This window comes from Melanotaenia boesemani, chromosome 5 (assembly GCF_017639745.1).
Source record: "Melanotaenia boesemani isolate fMelBoe1 chromosome 5, fMelBoe1.pri, whole genome shotgun sequence".
Lineage (NCBI taxonomy): Eukaryota > Metazoa > Chordata > Actinopteri > Atheriniformes > Melanotaeniidae > Melanotaenia > Melanotaenia boesemani.
The window spans coordinates 19,714,613-19,739,764 of NC_055686.1; the positions used below are offsets into that span (position 1 = coordinate 19,714,613).

The 25,152-nt window shown below is 37.3% G+C and overlaps 1 protein-coding gene across 2 annotated transcripts in view; it reads right to left on the bottom strand.

Annotated features, from left to right (window-relative positions):
• Positions 1-25,152, bottom strand: part of LOC121640365 (glucosidase 2 subunit beta-like) — a 144,204-nt gene that overhangs the window by 60,966 nt on the left and 58,086 nt on the right. For both annotated transcript variants that reach the window (XM_041986079.1, XM_041986080.1), the window contains one exon: positions 17,293-17,362. In XM_041986079.1, coding sequence (XP_041842013.1) covers positions 17,293-17,362 — 70 coding nt within the window. The remainder of the gene's footprint in view (positions 1-17,292; positions 17,363-25,152) is intronic.

A 25,152-nucleotide genomic window follows, 5' to 3' on the forward strand; every position in this document is an offset into this window, starting at 1 on the left:
TATGTTAGCAATTTGGCGTCATTAATCGTTAGAAAATCCTAGAAAAAAAAACAAAACAGCGACATGCCTAATATGCAGGTCTAAAGTTTCCAGAAGCCGCACAAATGCTGCCAAGCTTAACATCAGTGACTTTATGAAGCATTTGGGTTGTCATCACGCTAAAGAGCACAAAGAGTTTGTTCCCTTAAAGAAAACGCACAATGAAACGTAGCAATAACAAAATGCTTTTTAAAAATTGTGAGGAATTTGCCAGAAAGCCAAAAAGCCACCAAAATAACAGATGTTTTAGGATTTATTGTCCTGGATGAGGTGTGTTAATAAAACATGAATTATACGAATGACTATTTAGGCTGCCAAAAATAACACGTTAACAGTGGTAACTAATTTATGTAATTAATTGCATTAAAAATTTTTTACATAATTAACGCTCCCTCATCCCCAGTACCTTTCCCAGAGAGGGGGTTTAACAATTGCACTCTTGCATTAAAAATAAATAAATAAATAACTTTTCCCGCATTTCTGTACAAATGTCGCCGCTCTGCTTTGCCTTCTCTTCCTCCTCCCCGTCTTGTGAATCCTGACGGCTGTTGGTGATCAGCTGATCAGCGTTTCTGTCACTAGTACCGTCTCTCTTGTGCTTGTTTGTTGTTCAGGTGAGAAGGAGGAAACTAGCAGTTCATGGATTCATACCATCTCATATTTACCACATAGTATTGTTATTGGATGCACTAGCAATAGCAAAAATTTATCATTCTCATATTAATCAGATCCATGTCACTATCATGTGAAGCTGAAGAATGAAAAATGTTAACAACATATTACAATTAGTTATTGTTTGACTTTATACTATATAGCTATTCAGTATTAATGAGGTTTGGTAGTGAAACAGCTGTTAAATCTACTAGTCATCCGACAGCAATGCACACATCTATGAAGATAGATCAGGTTCAGATATCTAGTGAAAGGGAAACAGCAAAACAAAGCAAGGAAACATCTTCTCTAAACCATTGGTGCTGTGCAGATGTTGGAGACACAGGTCTGATCATTTATGGGCCATGATTGTGGTGAAAGAAATTATAAACAGGTTCTGAGATACAAATCAGAGCAGGACCATTCTCTAACAAAGTAGATGACAGGTGGTAGAAAAATTTTTTACTTTCTACTACACCTATGCAGGGGTGAGTATAGAAAATTTTCCAGGCACTGAGCAGGAACAAAGGGAGCACAAATAAGACCTTCTCTAAAAGTTCTAGATATTTTTTTTATCATTATTATTTTTTTTTATAATATTAAACTTAATATTACAAGTGCAGTGATCCTCTAATGTAGAAAAGTGAAGAAAAACCTGAGTAAAGTTTAGTTAATATTTAATATTTATAAGCATTGGCTCTTTCTATTGATACAGTACAATAAAAACGGGCATATTTCAGGCATAGTCATGAATGGTGATTAATCGTAATTAACTCATTTGTAAGCTGTGATTAATCTGACATTTGTATAGATTTCATGTTGTATAGTTTGCTTGGCTAGGCTGTCGAATGACAGTAACAATATGGTGCATCAAAATCTATGACAAATATAATTTATTTAAATTATAAATTTAGTAGACCTTTTAATAAAATAACACTGGTATCGGCAGATATGTAAACCCAGGTATCGGTATCAGATAGAAACAAAATGATATTGTAACATCCCTAATTCCTTAATAAATGTACTTACTTCCCTTCCTATTACCACACATGGTTGTTGCTATGTGGTAATAAGATGATCATTACTGACCTAGTTCTAAAGCAGGATTCATTACCTACAAGAAGCTTCTGTCTGGTTCTCAAAATTAATTATAGACATACATAAATAAATGCAAAAATACATGATTTTTGTTTTTTGTTTCCCTTTTGTCTTTCTCAAAAAATGATATCGTCATTCAACTCTAAAAAGATTAGTAAAGACATTTTTCGGCCATAACTGTGTATAATGTAATATATACAAAAAGTACAATTAAAAATGGACACCTATTTTTATTTATCATTTTTTTTAATGGTTACTTGTGTTGAAATGTCCTGTCCTGTCTTCACCTCGGGACAGTGGGAAACGTAATCTTGATTGCTTTGTATGTCTTGTACATGTGAAGAAATTGACAATAAAACTGATTTTGACTTTGGCTTAAATCATTTTGTGGGATGGGGTTGTACAACTACTCTGAGAGAAGAAATGCAACAAATCCCAAAATATATGCTTTGCCTGGAGTGTCCCTTAAAAAGGGCCATCAAAAACTTCACTCTGTTATATGTTCTCATATTTTTCATACAAGGAGTAGCAAAAATTAATAAATAAAGTGCTGGCATGGCTGCTGAGCACACACAAAAGCCAGGTCACCAATCTTGGTAAAGATTGAAAGGGCAAAATAAGGGTGAAAGTGATTGATGCCTAATCTGGTGCTCAGTTTCATAAGGCAGTAACTGCACTTTCATTTCAGAGAATAGTTTGTTGGCCCCAGAGAATCTTGTAAAAACCATGTGATGATATAGTAGCTGTATACTGTTCTTGCAGTCCACTCCAGTCTGCAGCTAGACCTGCTTCACATTTCGATATGGGTGAAATAAATGTGTGTTCCATTTCAGAGGTCTTTCACAAAAGGTTGAATATACTGTATGTTTCAGCAGCATGACATATCTGCCAATAATAGCCGTTGTTTACAACCAAACATCAATTTCTTTTCCTTTTTTCTGCCAGCAGTCTCAGGCTTTCAGGCATTCTTTCAAAGGCACGTAAAAAGTGCCACATTATAAATTCCCTGGTCTATTATTACCTTTGCTGTAATGACACATCCCACACAGCCAGTGCCAAAGAGCTTAGCTTGGGAACAGGCCTGAGGCACTAAGTTACACCAGTTACACCTTAGTGACTGCATTGTAGTGATTGAAATCTGAAAAGTGCAAGACCCCATTTTTCTTCTGCTCTGTATGCAACACCCATGCCTCTGTTTTTGCTCATCCACTAACTTGTGCTTACTGTATTCTCCCCCCTTATTCTTCATGCTTATGAGCTCCAGGGCCACTCTGGGGTTATCACTGGTTTCAGCAGTTCACGACATATAATAAATAACTAATTTAAGAATGTGGTTCTAAAGCATAAGATCAGAATGAGAATTAGACTTGAATGAAAAACCTGTTTGTCCTTGAATAATATACATAATTGAAGGTAGAGAAGAACTTCACTAGCCATTACATTTCATTAGTATCAATTTATATGTGAAAAAAAGATTCACAGGAAGCACCATTGGTAAAATCCTTCCAATACACACTAATTCTAAAATGCAATTTCAATGTGTCAGCCTCCCCATAGCACAGGTGCAAACATAAATGGCAAAACCTTCTTTTTTTTTTTTTTTTTTTTTTTTGGAGGGGTTAGGGGTTACAAAAAATAAAGTGAAGCAGCTCCATATATGGAAGAATATTTAGCCCTTCCACACACACTGAAAAACAACAGCAGAAACTACACAAACAACACAACCACACAGCCTAATCCAATTACATTAAGAAACCGTTGTTCATTTGAGATGTAGATTAAGCTCCAATTTGAGGAATATTTTCTGATTAGCAGGCAGCAACAAACAGGCTAATTGTTGTGTCTGGTGATTTGTGCTGCATAACATTATTCATGCTCCGTCAATCAAGCTCGACTCCTGGATGAAGGGGCACACTGATGCTGTCAATCGACAACCCTGACATGTAAATCAGATGGAAACGCATCTTCAAGTACAGTGTGCATAGGATGTCCACATCACTGCATAGAGCTTGCTTACGCTTGTTTATCCAGAGCTGTGTTTAACGGCCTTGACATTTAGCAAAATTGATTTTTTTTCACAGCCTTGCATTTGTTTGAACATACAACGATGATGACTCTGTAATCCCATTTTAATTAGAAAGATGTAGCAAGCATGCTAAGCTCAAGCGCTCTATTCCCTGCAGCGATGCCACACTGGCGAGGAATCAATCACCAAGGCACTGGTTGCCAGGGCAACGAACAGGGGGCTTCTTCACTACTGTCTAAGTGGTAAATGATTGCCAGTGTAACTCATTGGCGGATGTGAAGAGTTTTTATCTATCTGTCTGCACCCTCCCCTTGTTGCATATCCTGAGAGTTAATTAAAAGCAGCCGACATGAAATACATTTAAAAGGGAGTAGAAATGAAACATACAGCACAAATTGAATTCCCACGTCAAGGGGTTTCAGGTTGGGTGGATAGGTGGGGGGGCTTGCAGGCAGGAAATAGTAGTGAAAAATGAACGTGGAGTGTGAAAGAGGTGTGAAAAGAAGATAAACATACACATGCCTGAAGAGACTGGTGAACAGAGAAATGGAGGGAGAGGTGAGAAGACCCCACAAGGTTTCAGGTTACACATTTTAGATTCAACTCTTATTAGCAAAACTTTTGACCCAGGCACTGACTGCAGTTTACACCTTCACAGCCCTAATTGGAGAAGAAGAGTTAGAGAACAGCCAGGAAATAAAATTTCAGCTACAAATAACTCCTGTCAAACAACATTATTTTTTTTCTACACAACCTAACTAATGAAAACACTCCTGTCAACCCTGTCTGGTGTCAGCTGGTGTCTTCGAGCATTTGGACACTGGAGCTTACTCAAAATGAGGTCAAATCAACTAAAGAATAATATGCATCTAAAGTGCCAATTAGTAAAGCACAGTGCACATAGAAGCGTGGGAGTAACCTATGGTATAATCAATAATTACTGACATAAATAACTACTGAATTAGACTCCTGGGTAAGGTATTAAACACTTTGTCCAGGGCTGACTTGTCTTTTGAATAATTTTACTTTTGTAGAGGCTCAAAAATGAAAAACTTTGTAAAAGAAAAAATATTAATCAACAAAAAAATAGCAGTACACTTCCAAGCTATCCATCCCCGGATATTCCATACGCCTCTACAATAAGCAACTATCGTCTTCTTTCAATTTTGCCAGATCATCTTTCATAGAAAGTGTTTCAAAATATCTCAATTAAGCCATTACAATTTATCACAAAAGCTAAACTGGACCTGAGCCTTGCAGAATGAGTAAATAGAGTTTTTATTCACTATCAAGGCAAATCTAAAGCAATATTTCGATAAGTTGAAAAAAACTTAATAATACCAATAATAAAAAGGATAATAAATGAACAGAGTACAGTGTCACTAGGAGATAGCAGTATAGTTCACATTGCTAATGGTTGCTAACTGCAGTGGACATCCATGAGAGATAATTGGAGAGCCCTCATCTTTGGGAATTTTAGATCCAGGAACATCTGGGATATCATATCATATCTGGGAAAATGCCAGTCTATCATGTGAGTCTTTTCCCAGCTCAGACTGGAAAAGCTGGTAAGTCACATCATATTAATCTTTTCCAGGTCAGATATGATTTGAGAAAACGGTTTGTATTTTCCCCCAATATGTAGAATATCTTTTTATTTTAAATAAGCAAAAACCACCTAACACATATTAACCTTTGTTTCTTAACAGAAACAGAAACCTGGCTTATGTGGGTTAGAAATATTTGGGGGATAAAGAATAAAAAATTAAAACTGTATTATGATTCAAGAGTCACACTTTTTACTTGTACACATTTTTTATTTTCAAACTTTTCCACCATAATAACTAAATTTCCCTTTCATGGTTAGCCGATAGCTGGTGCGATTAATGTTATTAATTCTAAATCAAAAATAAAATTATTTCAAAATAACTTAAAATAACAGTGAAATCACTCAGCGAGCAGTTAATACTTAAGACCTTTTGAACTTAAAGGGCTTAAAGAGCTTCTAAGAAGGGGTTATATTTTCATCATTGTCTGCATTCAGATAATAAAAAAAAATCACAATTTGCAATCAGCTGTCTCTACAGTGAGCCAATTTATAATCCAACATAATCACACAGATAGAAATAACAGGCAAGATTTTGTGGATATATAAAAAAAAGAAAAATCCTTTCAAACCCTCCTGAACTGAATCCAAACATTTCTCCAGCCTAACTCCATCCTGTGAAAACAGCAGCTTTTTGTAGCATTTACACTGTCTGGAGCCAAACTGTGACTCTCCACCAGCTCTTTGGTAAAACAGCACACACATGGCTTTGGCCCACGTATGAAATGGTGTGCACACCAGCAAGCTCAGGTTGTCCATCTGGCAGCAGGCACTGCTTGTCTATCCACTGGGATCATTCCTTCCTACTCTTCTGCCTCCCACTACTGTCTCTCCAATTAAAAGTTACACATCAGCCACAAGTCTGAGCTAGACTTCCAGATGGTTGGAATGATAGAGCAAGCTTTTCTCCTCTTGCATTGTCAGTGGAGAAATCAGTTACCTGTGTGTCTTTCTTCCAAAAGTGCTGTGCAGTTGGGTGTTTGGCGGATGCTTTGGGAATTGAGCCGAGTTCTTGTGCTTAGTTAAATCTCCAAACTGTGCTCTGTACTTTTAGAAACAGAGGAATGAAACAGAGCAAGGTACTGCAGATTTCAAAATGTTATTAGGGAGCTAAAATCTGTTCTTTGCTGAAATAGTTTGGATTTCACTTTGCATTTATTCTGTGAAGGCTTTAGGGTACCTAAACCTCTATAAATAGCAATTACAATAAAAAGTCAATTATAGCTAAGGGTTGACAAAAGTAATCATTTCAGTTATACATTAAAGAAATGAAGCAAAGAACAAAAAAATGTCATGAATTAATTACCAACATCTGAAATATTTGATACATTAACATTAAGAATTGTTTGGAGGACTGAGGAGGTTTTAAAACACAGGCAACCATCCATCCATCTATTCTTTTTAAAGCTCTTTTAGTTCCCATTTACCTCCAAGGCACCAGGATACATGAAGCTGTCTGACTGAATATCACAGAAAAGGCGTGTCAGCCTTTATTTTACCATCACAGCGTCTCGTGTTATATCCCACATCCTTAAGGGCAGCTAACAGCTGAATCCCATGGCTGGGTGTTTCTGTTGCTTTAATACTTCCTTGTGAAAATATCTTTGTGTAAGCCTGACCATCTCATCTCCTGAGACCACAAGACTGCAGCTTTCCCGTAACACAGAATTACCCAGAAACTACTGAGAACATAATCCCAGCAAGAAGAAGTTCAGTAAAGAAGGCACAAAGAAAAATACACAGTTGTAGTATGGTCAATATTACCACAATGTTTTCAGAGACAGACTTATAGAAAAGCTTTGATTAAAAACATACAATTTAACATAACATTTAGATGTAATAATGTTGTACTTGAGGTCTTTAATTCTTTATTAGGCGTATTTTATAATAATTCCATCTGCCAATATCTTAGTTTTCCACAGCAAAATGAGACTTTAGCCAAGTTTCTTCAAATGGTTTATTTAACTGCTACACAGTCAGCTGGTGCCAGGATACAATGAATTTTAATTGAACGCCTTGAACTGTGAGTACATAACAAGAAAACAAAGACAGATGTAGACATCCATCGGGGGTTTATTAAGTAGAGAATTAAATGTCTTTGAAGGTCTTTACCGAAAGAAGATTTAAAACTATTTCAGTAAATAGACTTACATACCTTAACCTTAGTTTACCTAGTTTCAATTTACATTGTTAGTCAAATAAATGAAAACAACTCAAGAACGAGCATTTGACTGGCTGATTACTCAACAGAACAAAAAGCCTAAAAATCCCATTTATATTATATAAACAGATGGCGAACATCATGCAGCATGCAACATTTTAAGAAAGCATATGGAAGCTTAAAATACACAATTAAGAAAGGTCAATTTAATTTTATAATGTGTACCCCATTATCCACTTTTCAAGTTAGCACATACTCAACAAAAACAATTAATTGAATCATATAAGAGTCTGGAGCTTCTAAAGATAAACCTGTAACTGTACATGTGAGTACAAAGCACTCCTCCACAATTATTTCTGGGGAGTAATATAGATTATATAATTAACTTCATTTTAAATTGCTTTTATTGTAAATGAGGCTAAAGAAAAGTAAGCTGGTGCCTACTTTCACATAAGTTCTCTATATCTCCCAAAGCAGCTTCAAGAGCTTTAACATCCTAAATAATGAAGTTGTGGTTATCAGAACTGATGTGTAACTGACATAAAAAACTGACATTATGGCATTTCACTTTGTGAGAACTGGTTGTGTTCTGTGCTCAAGGCAGAATATAATGAACCTGCCATGTGTCTACTAAAGGTCAGTGAGAAAACAGTGCACAGAGAATGGAACAAACAGGAGGTTCAACACAGGTCCATGGGTCAGTTTTCCCCTGGGGATTCTTTTGAGGTTAGTCTGGCCATGGCAATCATTGCAAATACCACATCATTGTCTGTGAATGGAACTACTGAACCAGCCTTTCCAATTCACCTCCAAAAATGGTCAACAATTGTATTCAGTTCTTATTAGTGCTCATGCCATACAAAATTCCTCAAGACAATTTAAAATGGGGATCAGTACTGTGTGTGGCCTCCACATGCCTCCTCCCAGACCTGGATCAGGTGCACAGGCAACCCCTGGATAGTGTGTGGTGCAACATGGCGGCGGTGGATGGAAAGAGGTGGAGGTACTCGACATCATGGTGAAGGGTCCATAGCATCAATGCCTTCATTATGCAGGAACTGCGGACGCAGTCCAGCCAAATGAGGCTGAGCATTGTCATGCATCAGAAGGAGCATAAACTCTGATTGTTTGGAATTATCTGTAATGCACAAACGGCCGATCCAAAGCCCTGAAAATAATGAGCCGCTTTACATGAACGACAAAACCAGAAATCTGTGAGTAATCAGATCATTGTAATAATCTAATCTTACACGTTTACATGGACTTCCAAAATGTCATATTTGAAAAATTCTTGTCTCCATTCTACAGTTTATTATCGTTATTTATTCCAGCTTACGTACACATGTAGTGACGTAACTTCCTGTTATTTTTAAAGCATCCAGTCTTTGTGGAACATGGCAGCGCCCACGGTCTTAGCTGCTAATGTTGAAGCCAATAAGCTGTCAGGCAGACTAAATGTGAATGTTTTTAAATCAAATCCATTTTTATTTATAAAGCATTTTTCTTGCAAAAAGCAACACAAACAGCTTTACATAAAAACAATTTATACATATTAAAAGTTTAAAAGAAGTCGTCACACACCAAAGTATTTAAGTCATTTAAAAAAGTACAACTTATTATAGACTCTTTAACACAACCACACACATGCGCACATACACACACACACACACACGAACGCAAACAAAATTGCATGTATAAGAAAATATTAATAGAAATAAACATCTGGCATGATGCTGCTATGAGGTAATGCTTTCTTGGGGCTCCATTTACACTGGAAGTGAGCCTACCTATGACCACAGAGGATACCACCACAGGAACCACCCAGATCAGGGCAGGCCAGGGTCCACACTACAGGCATAGGGCTGGATCCCCAGCAACCCGCACAAGGGCAATCACCAAGGCAACAATCCTGCTAACCAAGCAGGCAAAACTCCCTACATGGAAGATCCCCATGAGGAAAACACTATAGTTAAAAAGGTAAAAACTTTACTCGGTTTATACTCAGACATCCACTGCTGCACGGCATCGTGTTTTTCTTCTGCATTCTGCTCAGGTTTGACGTCTTCCATCCTTTTAACAGCAGACATCAAATAGAGAGAAGCAATATAGTTTTTTTTGCACACACGCAGATGTAAAAAGTAGGCCTGTCAAACAGAAAGCACTACCTACTTGTTGAACTCAAAAGCCCAACAAACGCATGCTTAGCGTTGGCCTGGTACTTTAAGCTTGAACAGCTTCCCTGAAAGCAAATCTCCTTGCAAATCATTTTTTGTTTTTTGTTTGTTGTTCCATCAATGTTCTTGTTATACTAATTTTGTTCCATCTTGCCTCTAGACACCTCCATGTCGCGCTGTCCTAACAGAGAAATGACAGATGTATGGAGCTAGTCATCCCATGCATGCATTAAAAATGCTAACGCAGTTAATGACATAACTAAGTTACCACTGTTAGCGTGTTATTTTTGACAGCCTTAGTAAAAAGATAAAATTTATCTGATGTAAACGTCTGCATGCACAAAATCAGAGTATTGGCAAGAAATCTTTTTTTTTTTTTGTTTTGCACATGCTCAGTGTAATAGTAATACTTAAAAGCAGCATGTTGTGCACATAAAAATTAACATTAGCTTTAAGGGGAGAAAATCCTGGATAGATCAAAACAAATAAAACAGAAATGAAACCGCATATATACTTCCTTGCACAACAATCTTGCAACTGCTGCAAGTTATGAAAATATTTTTCATGAATCTCTCCATTACTGACAAAAACTACAGTTTAGCAGTCATAACAAGGTGTGACTGAACCAGCTTTGTAGCTCTCAGTATGTTTAGTGATGGGCTTATGGCTGTAGTCATGCATGACCACTTACATTTAAATCTACCTAATTTATTTTGAAGGTTGTGCATTCTTTGTTTTTCTAAAACCAAAAGCAAAACAGCAAAAAGTATTAACAGCTTAACTGCAATAATGCAGCATATATAACAAGCTCTTTAGCTTAGACACAGTCCCTATGAACTGTAATGTTGTACCAAATCAAATTATTTCATACTGTAAAAATAAAAAAAATTACTCTGCTGCTTTCAAATTACACATATTTACTACACTTGTCACCTAGAATAGCACAATGTCTTTGTTGTGCCAGCAAGCAAGGGAGGGCAGAGCAAAGTCATTTATCTCTGTTGAGTTGGAAATTAACTTCTGCCTCCAAGCAATTCAGCTTGGTAAGAACCACACTCTGCTGCTGACCTCTCCGGCAACATGTATGTTGCAAAAAATAGCACAGTGCAGGATATAGCTCCAGCAGATTAACATCACATTGATATTACATACTGCTTACTACCAGAGACAACAAGAATCTTTTTATTAGTTTAGGTTTTGGGATGAAAACAAGGAAAGAAAAGGCAACTCAGCTTGGAAAATAAAAGCATATTATTGGAAGCGATTTAATAGATAAATCTAGTTTGAAAAAGCACCAAAGCATTTGTATGTTGTAGGATTGCCCACTTTGAGCTGCTTCTTTGTTCTTCTTCTCTGTTAATGTTTTGTTTGATTGTTGTATTGTATCAAAGTACCAAAAAGAAAAAAAAAAAAAAAAAAAAAAAAAAAAAAATCCTATATCTGTAGAATTAGCAAATAAAAGCTAACCCTAACCCTAACCCTAGCTATCATGGAAATTAATTAGAAATTGATGTTTTAATGTATTGTAACAGGTAAACACTTAACTCTTCGTAAAAGATGCTAGGGTGATTTAAAGTCTATGACATAAAATTTGCAGCTTTATATTAATTACATTAAAAGACTAAGTGACTACTGAAACCTCCAATCCAAGTCTATTCTTCTGGACCCTTGAAAGATAATATCAAGATTATCAGAAGCCATCAGAATGAATTTAGAGTTTTAGTTTTGTTTTTTGTTTTTTGTTTTTTACAGGTACCATAGACATGGTATTAAAATTAAGCTCCCCAAGTCATTTAAAGTAATAATAATTTAAGACAAAAAATAGTCTAAAACAAACTTAGAAACCATTTTGTGTGTAACTTCGGGTACCTGCAAATGCATGTTAAAATTCACACACAACTATCAAGCACAACACAAACCACACAAAAATTAATATTTTTCTTTTACGTTCAACTTCACAGATGTGATCATTTCTATGTTTAAAAATATTCCATTGTATGCAAATTATCAAACGTGTGTGGAATTATCACCTGACAGACACAGAGATGAGATTAACCTGTGTTTACATGTGCCTCCTCACAGTTCCACAAACCAGCTGATTCATCTGGATTTTATTCAGATTCAATTGTCAAAGTAAGAAGAATCCTTTATAACAGAGCATTGCCCCTTTGACTCCATCAAGTTCAACACATGTGAAAATTCTATGACAGCAAAGTTGACATAAATATCCTAAAACAAAAGAAAATACTCAGACTCACTTGAAATAATAAACTATGTACAGTTCTAAAAAATTGGTTTCATTTCACCAGGCTGCAGCTAAAATAAGTTTTAATTTTATACTGCAACTATGGGGACTTGGCATAAAAACTGTATAATGTAACTTTATGATATTTCAGAGTTGTAATAGGTTTTCTCTGCTTATTATGCAAGTGCTCCCAAACCTGGAAAAATCCATTTTCAGAGCACTACTTTTCTGTGGTCTTGCAGATTCTGTGAGAGGGAATAATTGCCATCTTTTATGGATGCACTCTTGCTGCAGGGATTCACCTGTAAAAGTACATGCAATGAGATGCAGAGATATCAATACAGCCATGCTAATTGGGATCTCAGTAGGGGATTCGGGAAATTATTGGAACTGAGACCAAATTTTGATAACCCCAAAGATGACAACAAGCAAAGAAACTCTATGTGATATACCAGGCTTAGTTTAAAGAGGCTGTTTTACAGATACATTTTTCAGCTGCCTCTCAGCTTAATCTCAAATTCAAGTTCAACTATCATCTATCCCAGTGTGACTGGTACTGTAGATATATAGATATATACATATTTTTTTCCCCGAAACTTTCACGTTTTAGTTGTCCCGCCTGGATCTTGCAACACATGGCAGCAATAAGGGGTTTCTTTTCATAAAAGGTTTTGTAGGAAGTCTGTGGGCAGAGAATGTATCATCCTCAGAAAGTGCGTGTGGTGACATCAGATTTGGGTTGCATCCACTGAGACGACTGTCTCAATGACCTTGGGCTGTCTGACTGACTCAAAAAACAGAAGAAAAAAAACTTTTGAAATGGGAAAAAACAGTTGGGCCATGTGCTCTGCATTTTGAATGAGGTTTCAGGTTTTGCTTCATGAATTTCTGGACATACAAATAAAAGCATATATAAATATCTGGAAAACTGATGTCTGGCATGATATTAATCTTCCTTGTCCACAAATTCTTCAGTAAGTTGTAAAGATCCCTGTTGTGACCAACAGCGTTTAACCTTTAAACTGCCTCTCTACCGTTTGGTAGAGCACATTTTTCAGTGACTATAATGAATGATTTGGGTATTTAATACCAGAAATAAGTGTTATCCCATTGTTTTTACCAGTTCAAGCTCTGATTATTTAACTCTAAGTGCTCAAATTTTAACAGTTATATCAACCATTTGTGAAAAAAAACTGATTGTTATTATTGTCCCAACGACATGAAAAAAAAATGCAAAGACGGCTTTTTCCATTGCTTTTTTCTTACTGCGAACATTAGAGGGATGATATTCCCATGTACTCCCAATTCCACAATTAGCTGTAGGAGCCATGTTGAATGTTTTCGTGTGTAAGTAGGACAGCCATGTTTCTGCATCCCCTCTATAGACACATTAAACCATAAACCCAATATCTGAGCTGTAGTTTTATACATATACAAACAAATCACAGCACTTTTTCCACACAATGAGCAATTCAATTAATAGTATACAATTAGACTTTAATTTAGATGCAGCTGTCAAATCCAATCAAAGTAAAAAAAAGACCCAGAAAAAACAAATCTGTTTCCATACAGATTTAAAGTGCAGTCAATATGCATTGGTAATGCCATTATCTGTAATCCTTCATTTATTTAATGCTTAACATTTTATGTACAGTAGGTACCAAATAAAGAGAAGAACGTAGCCCTCATCTTTTTGTCATTAATCCAGCTTCCCCGGACTAATTGTGAAGGTTTTAGCAGCTATTAAAACAAGCAAGAAATTGCCCGACACCCCTCATTTTTTCAATCTAAAGAAAACTAATAAAATGAGTTGCTGTTGGCTGCCTTTGTATCTACACTGTATGTTGGCTTCTTTTCCTGCCTCTTTTTCTCTTTCAGACACTGAATCAGCAGGTCCCTTCGGTAAACAAGGCAGGGTGATTGTTGGATTTACATATTCCTGAATAAATTATATTGCATTTCTGCGATAAGCACCACACTACTGTTTAGTAGCTTTTCCTCCTCCTTTGCTGCCTCCACTCGTCTCTCTACACCATTCACGCATGCTGCCACAAATTAACCCTGATCATCTGGGACTACGGCAAGTGAGAAGATGCTGCTCAAAATTCATGTTTTCTTCAGCAGGAAAAAAAAAAAAAACATGCCACTTGCCCCTGGTGGGGCCCTGACTGCCAACTACGTGGCTGGTTAATCAGAACTGATAATGATGCACGCATGTCCCCCACCGAGGACGGGGAAGGCGACAATCCTCGATGCATGGGAGATGGGGGGTAGATAGCCTGAGAGAAGAGGAGGTGGAGATTAAAGAGACAGGAGATTCAGAGAATCAAAACTGTTAAAAATGGAGGTAAAGGAGAGAAATGGGAAGATAAGTAGTAGAGAGGAAAGGATTGCCAGAGATACATTTATGAAGGAATGCAAAAGGAAGTCTGATCCACTCAGATGGTTTAATGTGGGTGCAAATTGCCATCTTGTGTGGGTTGGTATGTGTATACATGTGCAGCCAGACAGGCATATGAACATGTGTGCATATTCACATTACTGTGTCTAATGGGGCTGAGAGATAAGGTTGTAAATATGAGCGCATCTACAAAGTGTAAACCATTTTTAATTACAGCCCTGGCATTCTAAGAAGCTAACATGAAAAAAAAAAAAATCCTCCATTAAAACGGCATGTCGGGCCTCAGCCTTTTCCCCCATCAGTTCAGCTGATGACTGCTGTTTTCCTTCTCTCCTGATTTCCTTCGCTTCCTTGGGAGAATGGGGCTGGTGGTATTTTGGCTGTAAAAAGGAATCCATCGGACGGCAGGGGCATGAATATTCCAAATGACTAATGTTGCACATGCTTATTTTTGACATATCTGGCTTCCTCAGGGAAATAAAACACTTCTAATGCAGGGGGACCATCTGTTATCTGTTGCTGGTGTTTCAGAGCAGGCGGATGCAGCACGCACACACAAAAATACACACAGGAACACAGACAGATAGATAGACGCATATTCACTCAGCGGGAAACGTACGTAGACAGCGAAACACGTGCGTGCACACATGTACTAACAGCAGAGTCTGCTAGAAACCCCCCACAACAGGCACGCTCTAAACTCCTTTACAAATTGAACACTCCTCTTTTTTTTTTTTTTAATTCAGTGTGTTTGTCAAACTCGCTGTAAATCTTGGGCTGTAGGTGACATGGAACGCACTCACTTTTTATGCTCGCCATAAATACCCGGGCCTGTCGCCTGGCAGCAGATGGAGCAGGATAATATGCTGGTGGTGTGCAGGGTGGGGGGGGTAAACTGAACAGCCCTCTGCTTATACAGTAGGAGTATTCGCCCTGTAGATTTGTTTGAAAGAACGGCCACAGGAATATGTTTTAGGAGGTATGGTAAACAAAGCTCTCATGCATTGATAATCTGTTTGTTCTATTCAAGCCAAGCTTCTCTCTATGCAATATCATTGCTACTCAAGTCATAAAATGTTTAGATTGCTCCATCTGCAAATGATTTTCTTTTAGCACCTGAACTGCTACATTTTAAAGTAAAATTGTGTTTTAAAGAGAGATTGAGTCTTCTGCCAACCTAGAGGGACTTATTTGAATCAATTCAACCAATTCTATGTATTATTTACAATAAAAAAAATTTTTTTTTGTTTAAAGTTTTTATCTTATTTTGCTTTGGTGTTTGATTTTGCTGCAAAATGTGGTGATTAAGATTATTTCTATTTTTAACCAAAGCGTTAATATGTTAATAGTATAGGTTTTGTTGCAGCTACTTTACTCACAGCTTTACAAATAGGATAGAGAATAAATCTACAGATTCAGAACACAAGCAGTGGTAGAGGGAAAAAAAAATCCTAATAGACAGATTTTTTCAGGATTTGTAGTAATTTTCTAATCATTTGACAAAAAAAATCTGGAGTTAAAAAAGTTGTAAAGCCTTTGTTTAATCTTTAGGGGCATGTTGTAATTTTAAAAACTTGTCACATGTCAAATGTTTTTATAACTAACTAGTTAATAAAGTTGTTGAGTAGAAACATAAATAAGAAAATTTAAATTGTGTACCCCAAAGTAATGATAAAGTACAGTAAAGGGCTTGAAAATACAGATAGGAAATAATTTGTCTGTATTTTCAGGGAAAAAAAAGGCAATACACCATATATATTAGTATTTTACATGACTGTTTAGTATTTTAGTTTAGTGCCCTTAAAGTGTAAAGTGTACTTAAAGTGTATTTATTCTATTTTACTACTTTCACTATTCCATCCTATTGTGTTTTTGGGGGGTATTTTGTGTACTATACCAGGCTGCTATTACAACTTAATTTTCCTCAGGGATGAATAAAGTCATCCAGTCATCCATCCATCCATCCATCCATCCATCCAGTCATCCAACCAGTCATCCATCCATCCATCTATATTATACAACACTATATTAGTATTAGACACAGTGACTCAGAAGCTATTGAATTAGCACCCATTACAACCACATGTGGCACAGCAGTCACTGACTTTACAAATCTGTGTTCAATTTTCTTCATATTTTCATGTAAAATGCCTCTGAGAATGTTCTTTTACATGTGCAGCTGAAAGGCTGCTGGGCTTAAAGAGGTGAAGGAGGAATGGCCACACTTCCTGGTTTGTTCTGGCCACACTCTTTAATTTTGCAACGATTTGTCTGAAATGACGAATTTACTTTTTCCCAGCATATATAAACCTTCAAAAACATTTCCACCCCCACAAAATCAGCTAATGTACACAGAAAGTGCCAATCATAAATAGAATAGAACTTCTATTTTCTGTTGTTTTGCTCAGTTTTGTGATAACAGCCAAACTAAATCCAACCTTAATGATAATTAACTTCAGTAAAGGCTGCTGGCAAAGTAATAAAGACTAGTTTTAGTTTTATTTATAAGGAATTCTACTATTCTAAAACACGAGTAAAGTTTTGACATCATGTTTGTGTAATCTTCAGATGACCTTCATTTCTTTGAAGGTAGCAGCGCTAATTCGTTAACCACAGTACAATTACACACTCGCTGTAGTTGATCCATTATAAATACCTTGATAAAAATCAAGCACACTAAAAACCAGAACCTCTCAGCTCTTGGGTTGGAGGGATAACAAAAATTGCAACTGGACTGAAAAAAAAAAAAATAAAGAACGATGATTTTGATTCCATAAATTAAGATTCATATGTGCATGTTGCTATAATATAATAATGTGATTGAAAACAACAGCCTTTAAATGAGGGCTCACAACGGCAGTTGAGTCAAGAGGACATTGGTAATAACTTACCTCTGTCAGCTGCCTTTACGTGGGGACCCTCACTCACAAGACCGTCTGGGACATCATGCACATCTTTGATCTACAAGCACACCATGGAAGCAGAGAGAGTGAGAAACCATGGTCAAAGATCTGTGCACTTTAGAAGACCTTGGTTATCACCTGCAAAATTGTATAAAGCAACAACAAAGCTTCATGTATGTGAGTGCGTGTGACACACAAGGAAAATGATTTTAAAAGATCACTGCAGTTCAAGCCCATGACTCTAATATGCACCTCCCAGCAGATGCCGGCGACAGCTGATGCTTCAAAATACAAGGCATTTCGTGCTGTGCTTCAGAAGGCTCCCAGGAGCCTTCGAAAGACAGTTTAATGATAAAAGACAACACGCCTGGATGCTTGTGTTCTGTTTTAGGTCACAGGGGAAAATCAGACAAAGCCAAAACAATGTCAGGTCTTTTAATTTTCTTTTAAAGATGCAACATTTATTTAGAAAGGTTTAAGTCACTCTGTATCCTCACCTTGTGACAGCTTTTAGAAAAGATAATCACCTCTTAGAGTGGATATTGACTGCTAAGCTGCAGCAGTAAAGTATGGATATACTTAATAACTGAATATTGATGTTTATCTGTAGCCTGAAATCTCAGTAAAGGAAAAGAAATGTTTGCTCTTTCAGTTTTTTGTTCTTTTGTTGATGCTTGTAGGCATTCTGGATGATAAAGAATAATAAAACAAAGGACAACATGCATTTTATTTTCTGTAACATTCATGACATTAAAGAGACTGAACATGACATCAGCGCTACATATGGGACAGGAAATATGGGTCTGATTTGATGAGTTGTCACATGCTGCATGCTGTCATATTCTCCTTCGCTAGGAAAAACAGACTGTAAACTCAAATGTGAAAGTGAGAGGTGTTGCCAAATGCAATGTGACTCACCCCCTCTGAGGAGAACAAAAACCTGCTTAAGATCACTGTGACTTTTCAGGCTGGATTTGCAGTTGAAAATATTTTTTGACAGACTGGACTGAACACAAATGTGAAAACTGTCACGCAAAAAGAAAAAAGAACAAAGAAAATCTGAAAAGAAAACATGTTGCTGAGTTCCTTTGACAAGCTTTCCAAAGCAATAGCATTTAACTATGCTACTTTAAAATGCCAGCTACAAAACTGCTTTGATGCCACACTGACGTGCTACAACACGCCCCTGTTTTGGTAGTATGTAACTCGGGTGAGCGAGTATAATGCATTGCCAGAGACACTGAAAGCTGACCTCTGCAGATTCCAACTATTGCAAGCACAGTCCCCTGCAGCTGTGGACTGACATAACAGGCCAAGGTTGCACAACTGAAGAAATAGAAGAACGCAAGAAAGCAAAAAAATGATGCAAGCTAACTAAGCAAAAGGCTAGCACAAACAGATCGGCCATTTGTTTACTTTTCAAGCTAGAAGTGAATGCTAAAAAGTAGGCGAAGAATGTTGTTCTGCCTGAAATTTGACTCAAGAACGACTTCAAACCTCTCCATAACAACGGAGGTGGATTCTGCATATATAATTAGGTGTAGGAATTACTCTCTGATAATCATTCAGTACAAGGGGAAATGTTAATGATCCAATGCCAGCCACTATGTCTCCTCAAAAGTCAAACTAACAGGCAGGGGTGTGTTAAGAGGCTGTGAGCACACAGGAAGGGCTGAGCAGTCAGCTATTCCTAATTTTAGCGTATCAGAATACAGATTCTCCATTTAAACTTGCCCACGTCTTCTAACATAAGAACTATCATGTGTTGTTCTGTTGTGATGGATGTAGCAACTCAGTACATAAAGAGTGCAAAGGTGCTATTAACATTGAAGATTTCTTTTTCAAATATATGTTAACAATACATTTAGAAGACTGACTTTAAGACCCTGCTTTAACATTCCAGTCAGTGAATATAAGCCACCTTTAGAAATATACTTGCTTTTAATTATGCATATATATTTGTTTTTTTTTATGCATTTGTTTAAAGTGTTGCATGCATCCTCACAAGCCGCAATATGCAAGTAACCAGTAGGGGCAGTGTAGGAACATATCTGATTGGATGTAAGGTCGGGAGCCGTAACAATGATGGAAAGTTTTAAAGAGAAGACACTGCGTCCTTGTTTTAGGAAAGTTATATACCATCTATGATAATGCTGTTGTAAGTCTTCTTATAGGATCTTAAAATCAACCAAATACTAACCTCCTCTACTGTCGCCATGTTTATTGGGTTTTTTTTATTAGAGTTCTCTAATGTGCCATATTGAGATTACTTACCAGCTGGACATTTTGTCATAAATAGAGCCCTTGTTTAATTCAGATATAACTTCCAAGACTATGCTATACTATATTGTACAAGGTTTATGTGGCTGTTAGCTGTAGAATATTTGAAAATGTATACACAACAGATCGTTAGCTTCATGGCATAATAGCACAAGTCACATTTTGGCCAAATTGTGATATCTGCCTAATTCCTCTTCTAACACTGCTGATTCATTTTGGATAACTGCCTATAGGACCTTAAAATATGACTTACGCAATTATCCTATGAGGCTAATACTAGACTTAAACTTGATATTGCCTCACTTCTACCCAGACACACATTTATAATTTTACTTTAGTTATCAAAGAATCAACTGGACTGGTTAGAAATAAAATTTAATAAAATAATAAAAAAAAAATAAATAAAAGAAATAAAATTTAATATGTACAACAAATGAAAGAAATAATAAAAACTATTACCTAAATAGCGTTCTTTAATTATCTTACTGCATAAAATTATTCAGTTCTGGAGGAATAGCAACATTATAGAAGCTACTACAATACAAATAACTGAAAAAGAAACTAAAATGACAATAGTCAAGGCCTACCTAACTACAACAGCCCCAACAAGACAGGTTTCCTGTTCATGTTGCCACATTAACTGAGGCAGGAATAATGGAAACATCACTTCAAGTGCAAGTCCTTAGTCTACCTATCTTTTCATGTCCACATCATTCCTCAGTTCTTGTTTGTGTCTGTGAACGAGACACTGGCAGAGTAAAGCCTTCAAGCAGCCAAATACAGTGCTTTCAAAAATCAGCCAGCAAGAGAAAACAGACTTGCTCTCGAAAAATGTCTGCCTTTGAAGGATCTTTATTCGCCGTTCCCCAGCTGCCACAGACGTGAGTAACTGCTTAGACATACAATGGGTATGTACCATGGGTATTTGTCCACCGAGAGCTGGGCCCGTTAAATGAAAAGAGGGACACACATACCCAGGAAGCAGCTAATTAATTGACAAGCAGATATTTCTGAATTTATAATCATCAAACAGACTTCATTTTGTTCCCCCACTACCATCCTTGCCAACCAATCTTCCCAGGCGACTTACTTAAGAGACTTATCTTATAAATACAGCCCTAATCAAAATAAATGACTAAAACCTCTAAGGGAGTTGAAGGCTATACACATTTACATCAGAGGAACTGATGCAATTTAAACACCCGCCTGTGCACCACTGACTTAAGGTTCAAACCGCGGAGAGCACCAACTTATGTAATACTTCCATTGCTTTTTTTGTAGTTGTTGTTGCTCAGTTTGGCAGACCTACATTCATGACAGCCAAGTAGGAGAAACACAGCCTCCTTTTACGCAAGTATTATGCTGAATTCCCACATATCATTTGGTGCATATACATTTAACATATTTTCCCAATATGCAATAGGTTGCACGCTATTTGCATGTGTTGGCTTCCTGCATCTGTGTGGTAAAGTTATCCTTATGCATATGTTTATTACTTTGTGTTCTTCCTCCTGTTTTCTATTGGACAAACATGTCTTATAAAATGAAGCAGTGGCTGATTTTAAGAGCTTCAATGGGCTCTGTGAGCCAATGACTGTTTTATAGCTGGTTGGTGATGTCTGGCTAAGGAGAAGGGTTCTGATATATGGAATCGTAAAGCTCTGCATCAGTCCAAATTTTGATGGATATGTTACATCCACAGAGTCCTATACAACAGATTGCACAGACTGTGCCCCCACAACTCTCAGTGCTCAACAGCTCTCTGTTTATTTAAAGGAAAGCTGTTACTGGCATTTAATGCACAGGCTTCAGCTGTACCAAAGTCTAATTTAAGTTTTATGTTTAGACAGCACTCTTTATGGTTCAGTGTATATTTCTACAGACTAACAAAGATTGGAGGTAAATGTGGGAGCAGAACAATGTTTGCAGAGCTCTGAGAATCTGAATCTGCCTCATGACACTGCTGCTAATGCAAACTGAACTTAACTGCAGTATATGCGGAAGCCTCTGCTGAATTTAATGGTCGGATAGGAGTACAGAGTGGAAGCAAGATGTGGATCCTGCATTAACTGTGGAGTTCAACATTCAGAAAATCCAGGCCCTGCTTGTGCCCCAACATTTCCACTTAAACCTAAAACCTTTCCCTTTGCATATTCGAAAAAAATTGCATTTGCACAACAGCAGAATAAAAACTACTACGTACAGATGGAAATAGTACTGGAAATGATGTAGTGTGCATGCCAGTGAGCGGTGAGACAAGGACACACCCCATGTAGGGCTGGGCGACATGGCCTATAACTGATATCTCAATATTTTATCCCACACTGTAAATGATGAATTCAGCATTTTCATGCATTAAAAGACACCAGTATGATTTAAGTAAACTCTGCTAAATTTAACAACAGTGTGATTTTTCTCTTTCAACAAATGTTTTATTTTAGACCAGGGACCTGCTCTCATAAGCTAAATATAAACCAGTGTTTCCTCAACCATTATATAAGGGGGGCGCCCCAACCTACTAACATCAACCCCCATCACACCTAGAAGATCAAGTTTATTCTATAATTACACAATTGATATTAAGTAGTTAATAGTTAATCACACAGAAATATCCACTTTACTAATGACTTCTGGACTTATTCAATAATAAGGGTAGCTGGAGGAGTTTTTTTTCTGCTCCGGACTACTAAGAACTTCATGTCTATCGGGAAACACACAAAGCTGAACGATCAGTCTTTTCGTCATTAGCTGCGTTTTCATGACAGTTTTTCGCAAAATAAAAGCGATATTTCTAAAATTTCGACAAAGTGCAATTGCGATTTGCAGGTGTTGCCATTGAATGGTGTTTAGCACATTCGAAATTATTCTCATAAAATCTTGTCCCATAAGACTCCACTTTGAGGAGGATGGAGATTTCTAATACTTTGTAAAATTCTTGCATTTCGCTGTTGTTTACTATCGAGCATGACGGTTTTATTTTTCCTTTAATTGCTTATAAAAAGATTTCCGTCTCCTCTTGCATCTACTCATACCGTGCCATATTTATTTGACATGAACTGGTCACATGAACCCTTACGTAACGTGTGGGGATGTGGAAATGTGGAAAAAGTGTTTCCATTACACTTTTGCAATATACTTTTATATCGACACGTATGATAAACCACCAAAGTTTTTATGTGAGCATAAAAACTTTTTAGCGATATTTGAGAGGTTTTTCGAAATGTAGGTGTTTCCATTACCGGTTTTTGTTGCAATATTTAGGTTTTGCAAAATTTAAGGGGTAATGGATGCGCACCTATTGTCATGACTTGTGGTGAATTCCTGCTTCAAATGGACGTCTCGCATTTACTTCTATCTCTTAAGGCTAGTAAACTAACTAGATAGCTAGCTGCATATGCCTTGTGTCCATGCTTTTTCCTGTCTCTCCCTCTGAAACAACACCATGCATGTGCGTGGGATAGTTATTGGATGGGCGGGGGAGTGAGCTGTCTGCTGCGAATGAGAAAAGCCATGGGGTGAGCTATACTCCGACCAGCAGAAAAAGCGCTACAAAGAAAAACCCATGCAGACGCTTAAAACACTGGTGTAATATTTTACACTCTATGTTTGTGATGTAGCCATTTAATATATTCTACGTAAAACATCTCGGGATACATTGAGTATATTCAATATATCACCCCGCTCTTTCCCCATGTGTGCACTCCATTCTCATCAGACACAACACTCGTTCAACCAAGTCTTACCCAGAGGCATCTTCTGGTAGCCTTCAACTTGTATACCAGAGTATTGATTATCTGGCGCATGTAATCTATGCATCTTTGCTGATGGCATAACTGTTGCAGGAGAAGCAGGTTTTGCTTTAAGAGATCAAATAACTTAAAAAGATTCAGCAGCACAAGCAGAATACAGAGATGTGCCATTGTTGTTGTGATGTCCATGGGTGTAAAGAGGGCCAGAGTGCTCAAGTGCAAGACGACGTGACAGAAGTCATCATCACCAAAACCTCCAATTCATATTTACACAGAAAGAATTAGCCTTGCATTTCAAGAAAATTTCACACTGGAGCCTGTTTTCAAACCTTTGCAGTTTCGTCCACCCATAACTCTGTTATCATGTAAACAAACTTTTATGTGGATGTTACAGCGACAAACCACACCAACTTTCCAACCACAACTGCACACCAAGTGCACCCAAAATTGGCAATGTCACTTTTGGACTGCAACGTCATCTCACAGCAGGACACCACATCCTATATAAACACGCACATTTCTTAGGAAGTATCACAAAGAGCAATAGACTCCAACTCTCTAATTCATTCCCTCAACTCCCCATATCCTAACCAAACAGACGTCCGTAGACTGGACTGAAAGAAACTAATGCCCCGTTCTGCCAAAAACCAAAAGACACCCCCTGAAGTCCTGTGTCCATACCCCAAGAGGTTAGAACTGTTGTGCATGACTGCACCAGCAACAATAAATTGAGCATTTGTCCATGAATTCTGTTAAACGTGGCTAAGTTTGGGGATTTAATTCTGGCAGCTTTTAAGAGTAGATAAAGAAACTGCAGACAGAGTGTGTGGTAGTTTAAGTGTGCATATGTATGCCTCAGAGACGGCATGTGTCCTCTGCAAGAGGTAAAATAATGACAAGCGAGAATGGATGGCTGGTGACGCTGTAAGAAGGAAAGTGCCACATATTTTGGGCCTCCGGCTGGGCAGCTGCAAGAAACTTCGTCTCTCTTATCCCCCCCACCACTTCCCTTAGTTCCCTCCTCCGCTCTCTCCACTTCCCCCCCACCTCCTCCTCATCTGCGACACTGTTCTAACAGAGGACAAAGATACCCTGAGTAGTTTTCCTTTCCCAGTTTCATACATGGCTGCTGGCACTTTCCTCTTCTGTATTTCAAGCTCACAGCTAAAACGGTGACAGAGTGAGTCATGATGATTTTAAGGAGTCAGTCTTGTCATTAATTTTAATGGCTCCTCCAAACAAAATTCTCTTAACCAAGAGATGTTCTTCCTGTCAATTATTACATGTTATCATGTTTCATTTTCACACCAGGAGAAACTTAGTTTGATAATGAGAGATTAAAAATTATGAATTCACTTGCACGATTTGTGTCTTTTACTTGTCTTTGGAAAGAAAAAAAATCAGGTTTAAGCTTTAACCTGAAGCACCCTCTTACAAGGAATTTAAAACATCCAGCACTGAAAATGATTTCCAGAAAGCTGCAGGTTTTCTGAGAATCTTAACAAAACTGAATTTGACTAAAACCCACATTTCTATTATAGTGGAAAAGGAGAAACACACTCAGTAGCACTCAGTCCAAGTGGGTTAAAGTATTTAATACAGTCAAAAGGATGCAATGATGAATGCAGCATTTTTTACTGCATCTGTGTGGTACATTCATGTAAAAATGTTGCATCTAAAATTTGTCTTCAAACACACATCCACAAACATTTATTTATGCATAAATGGCTCCCTTTGCTGCTTGTCTAGTGCAGAAGAGAGTAAGAGCCCATTAAAGTTATTTAATATTAAAAAATGGCCGCGTTTTTCTGCATTCATG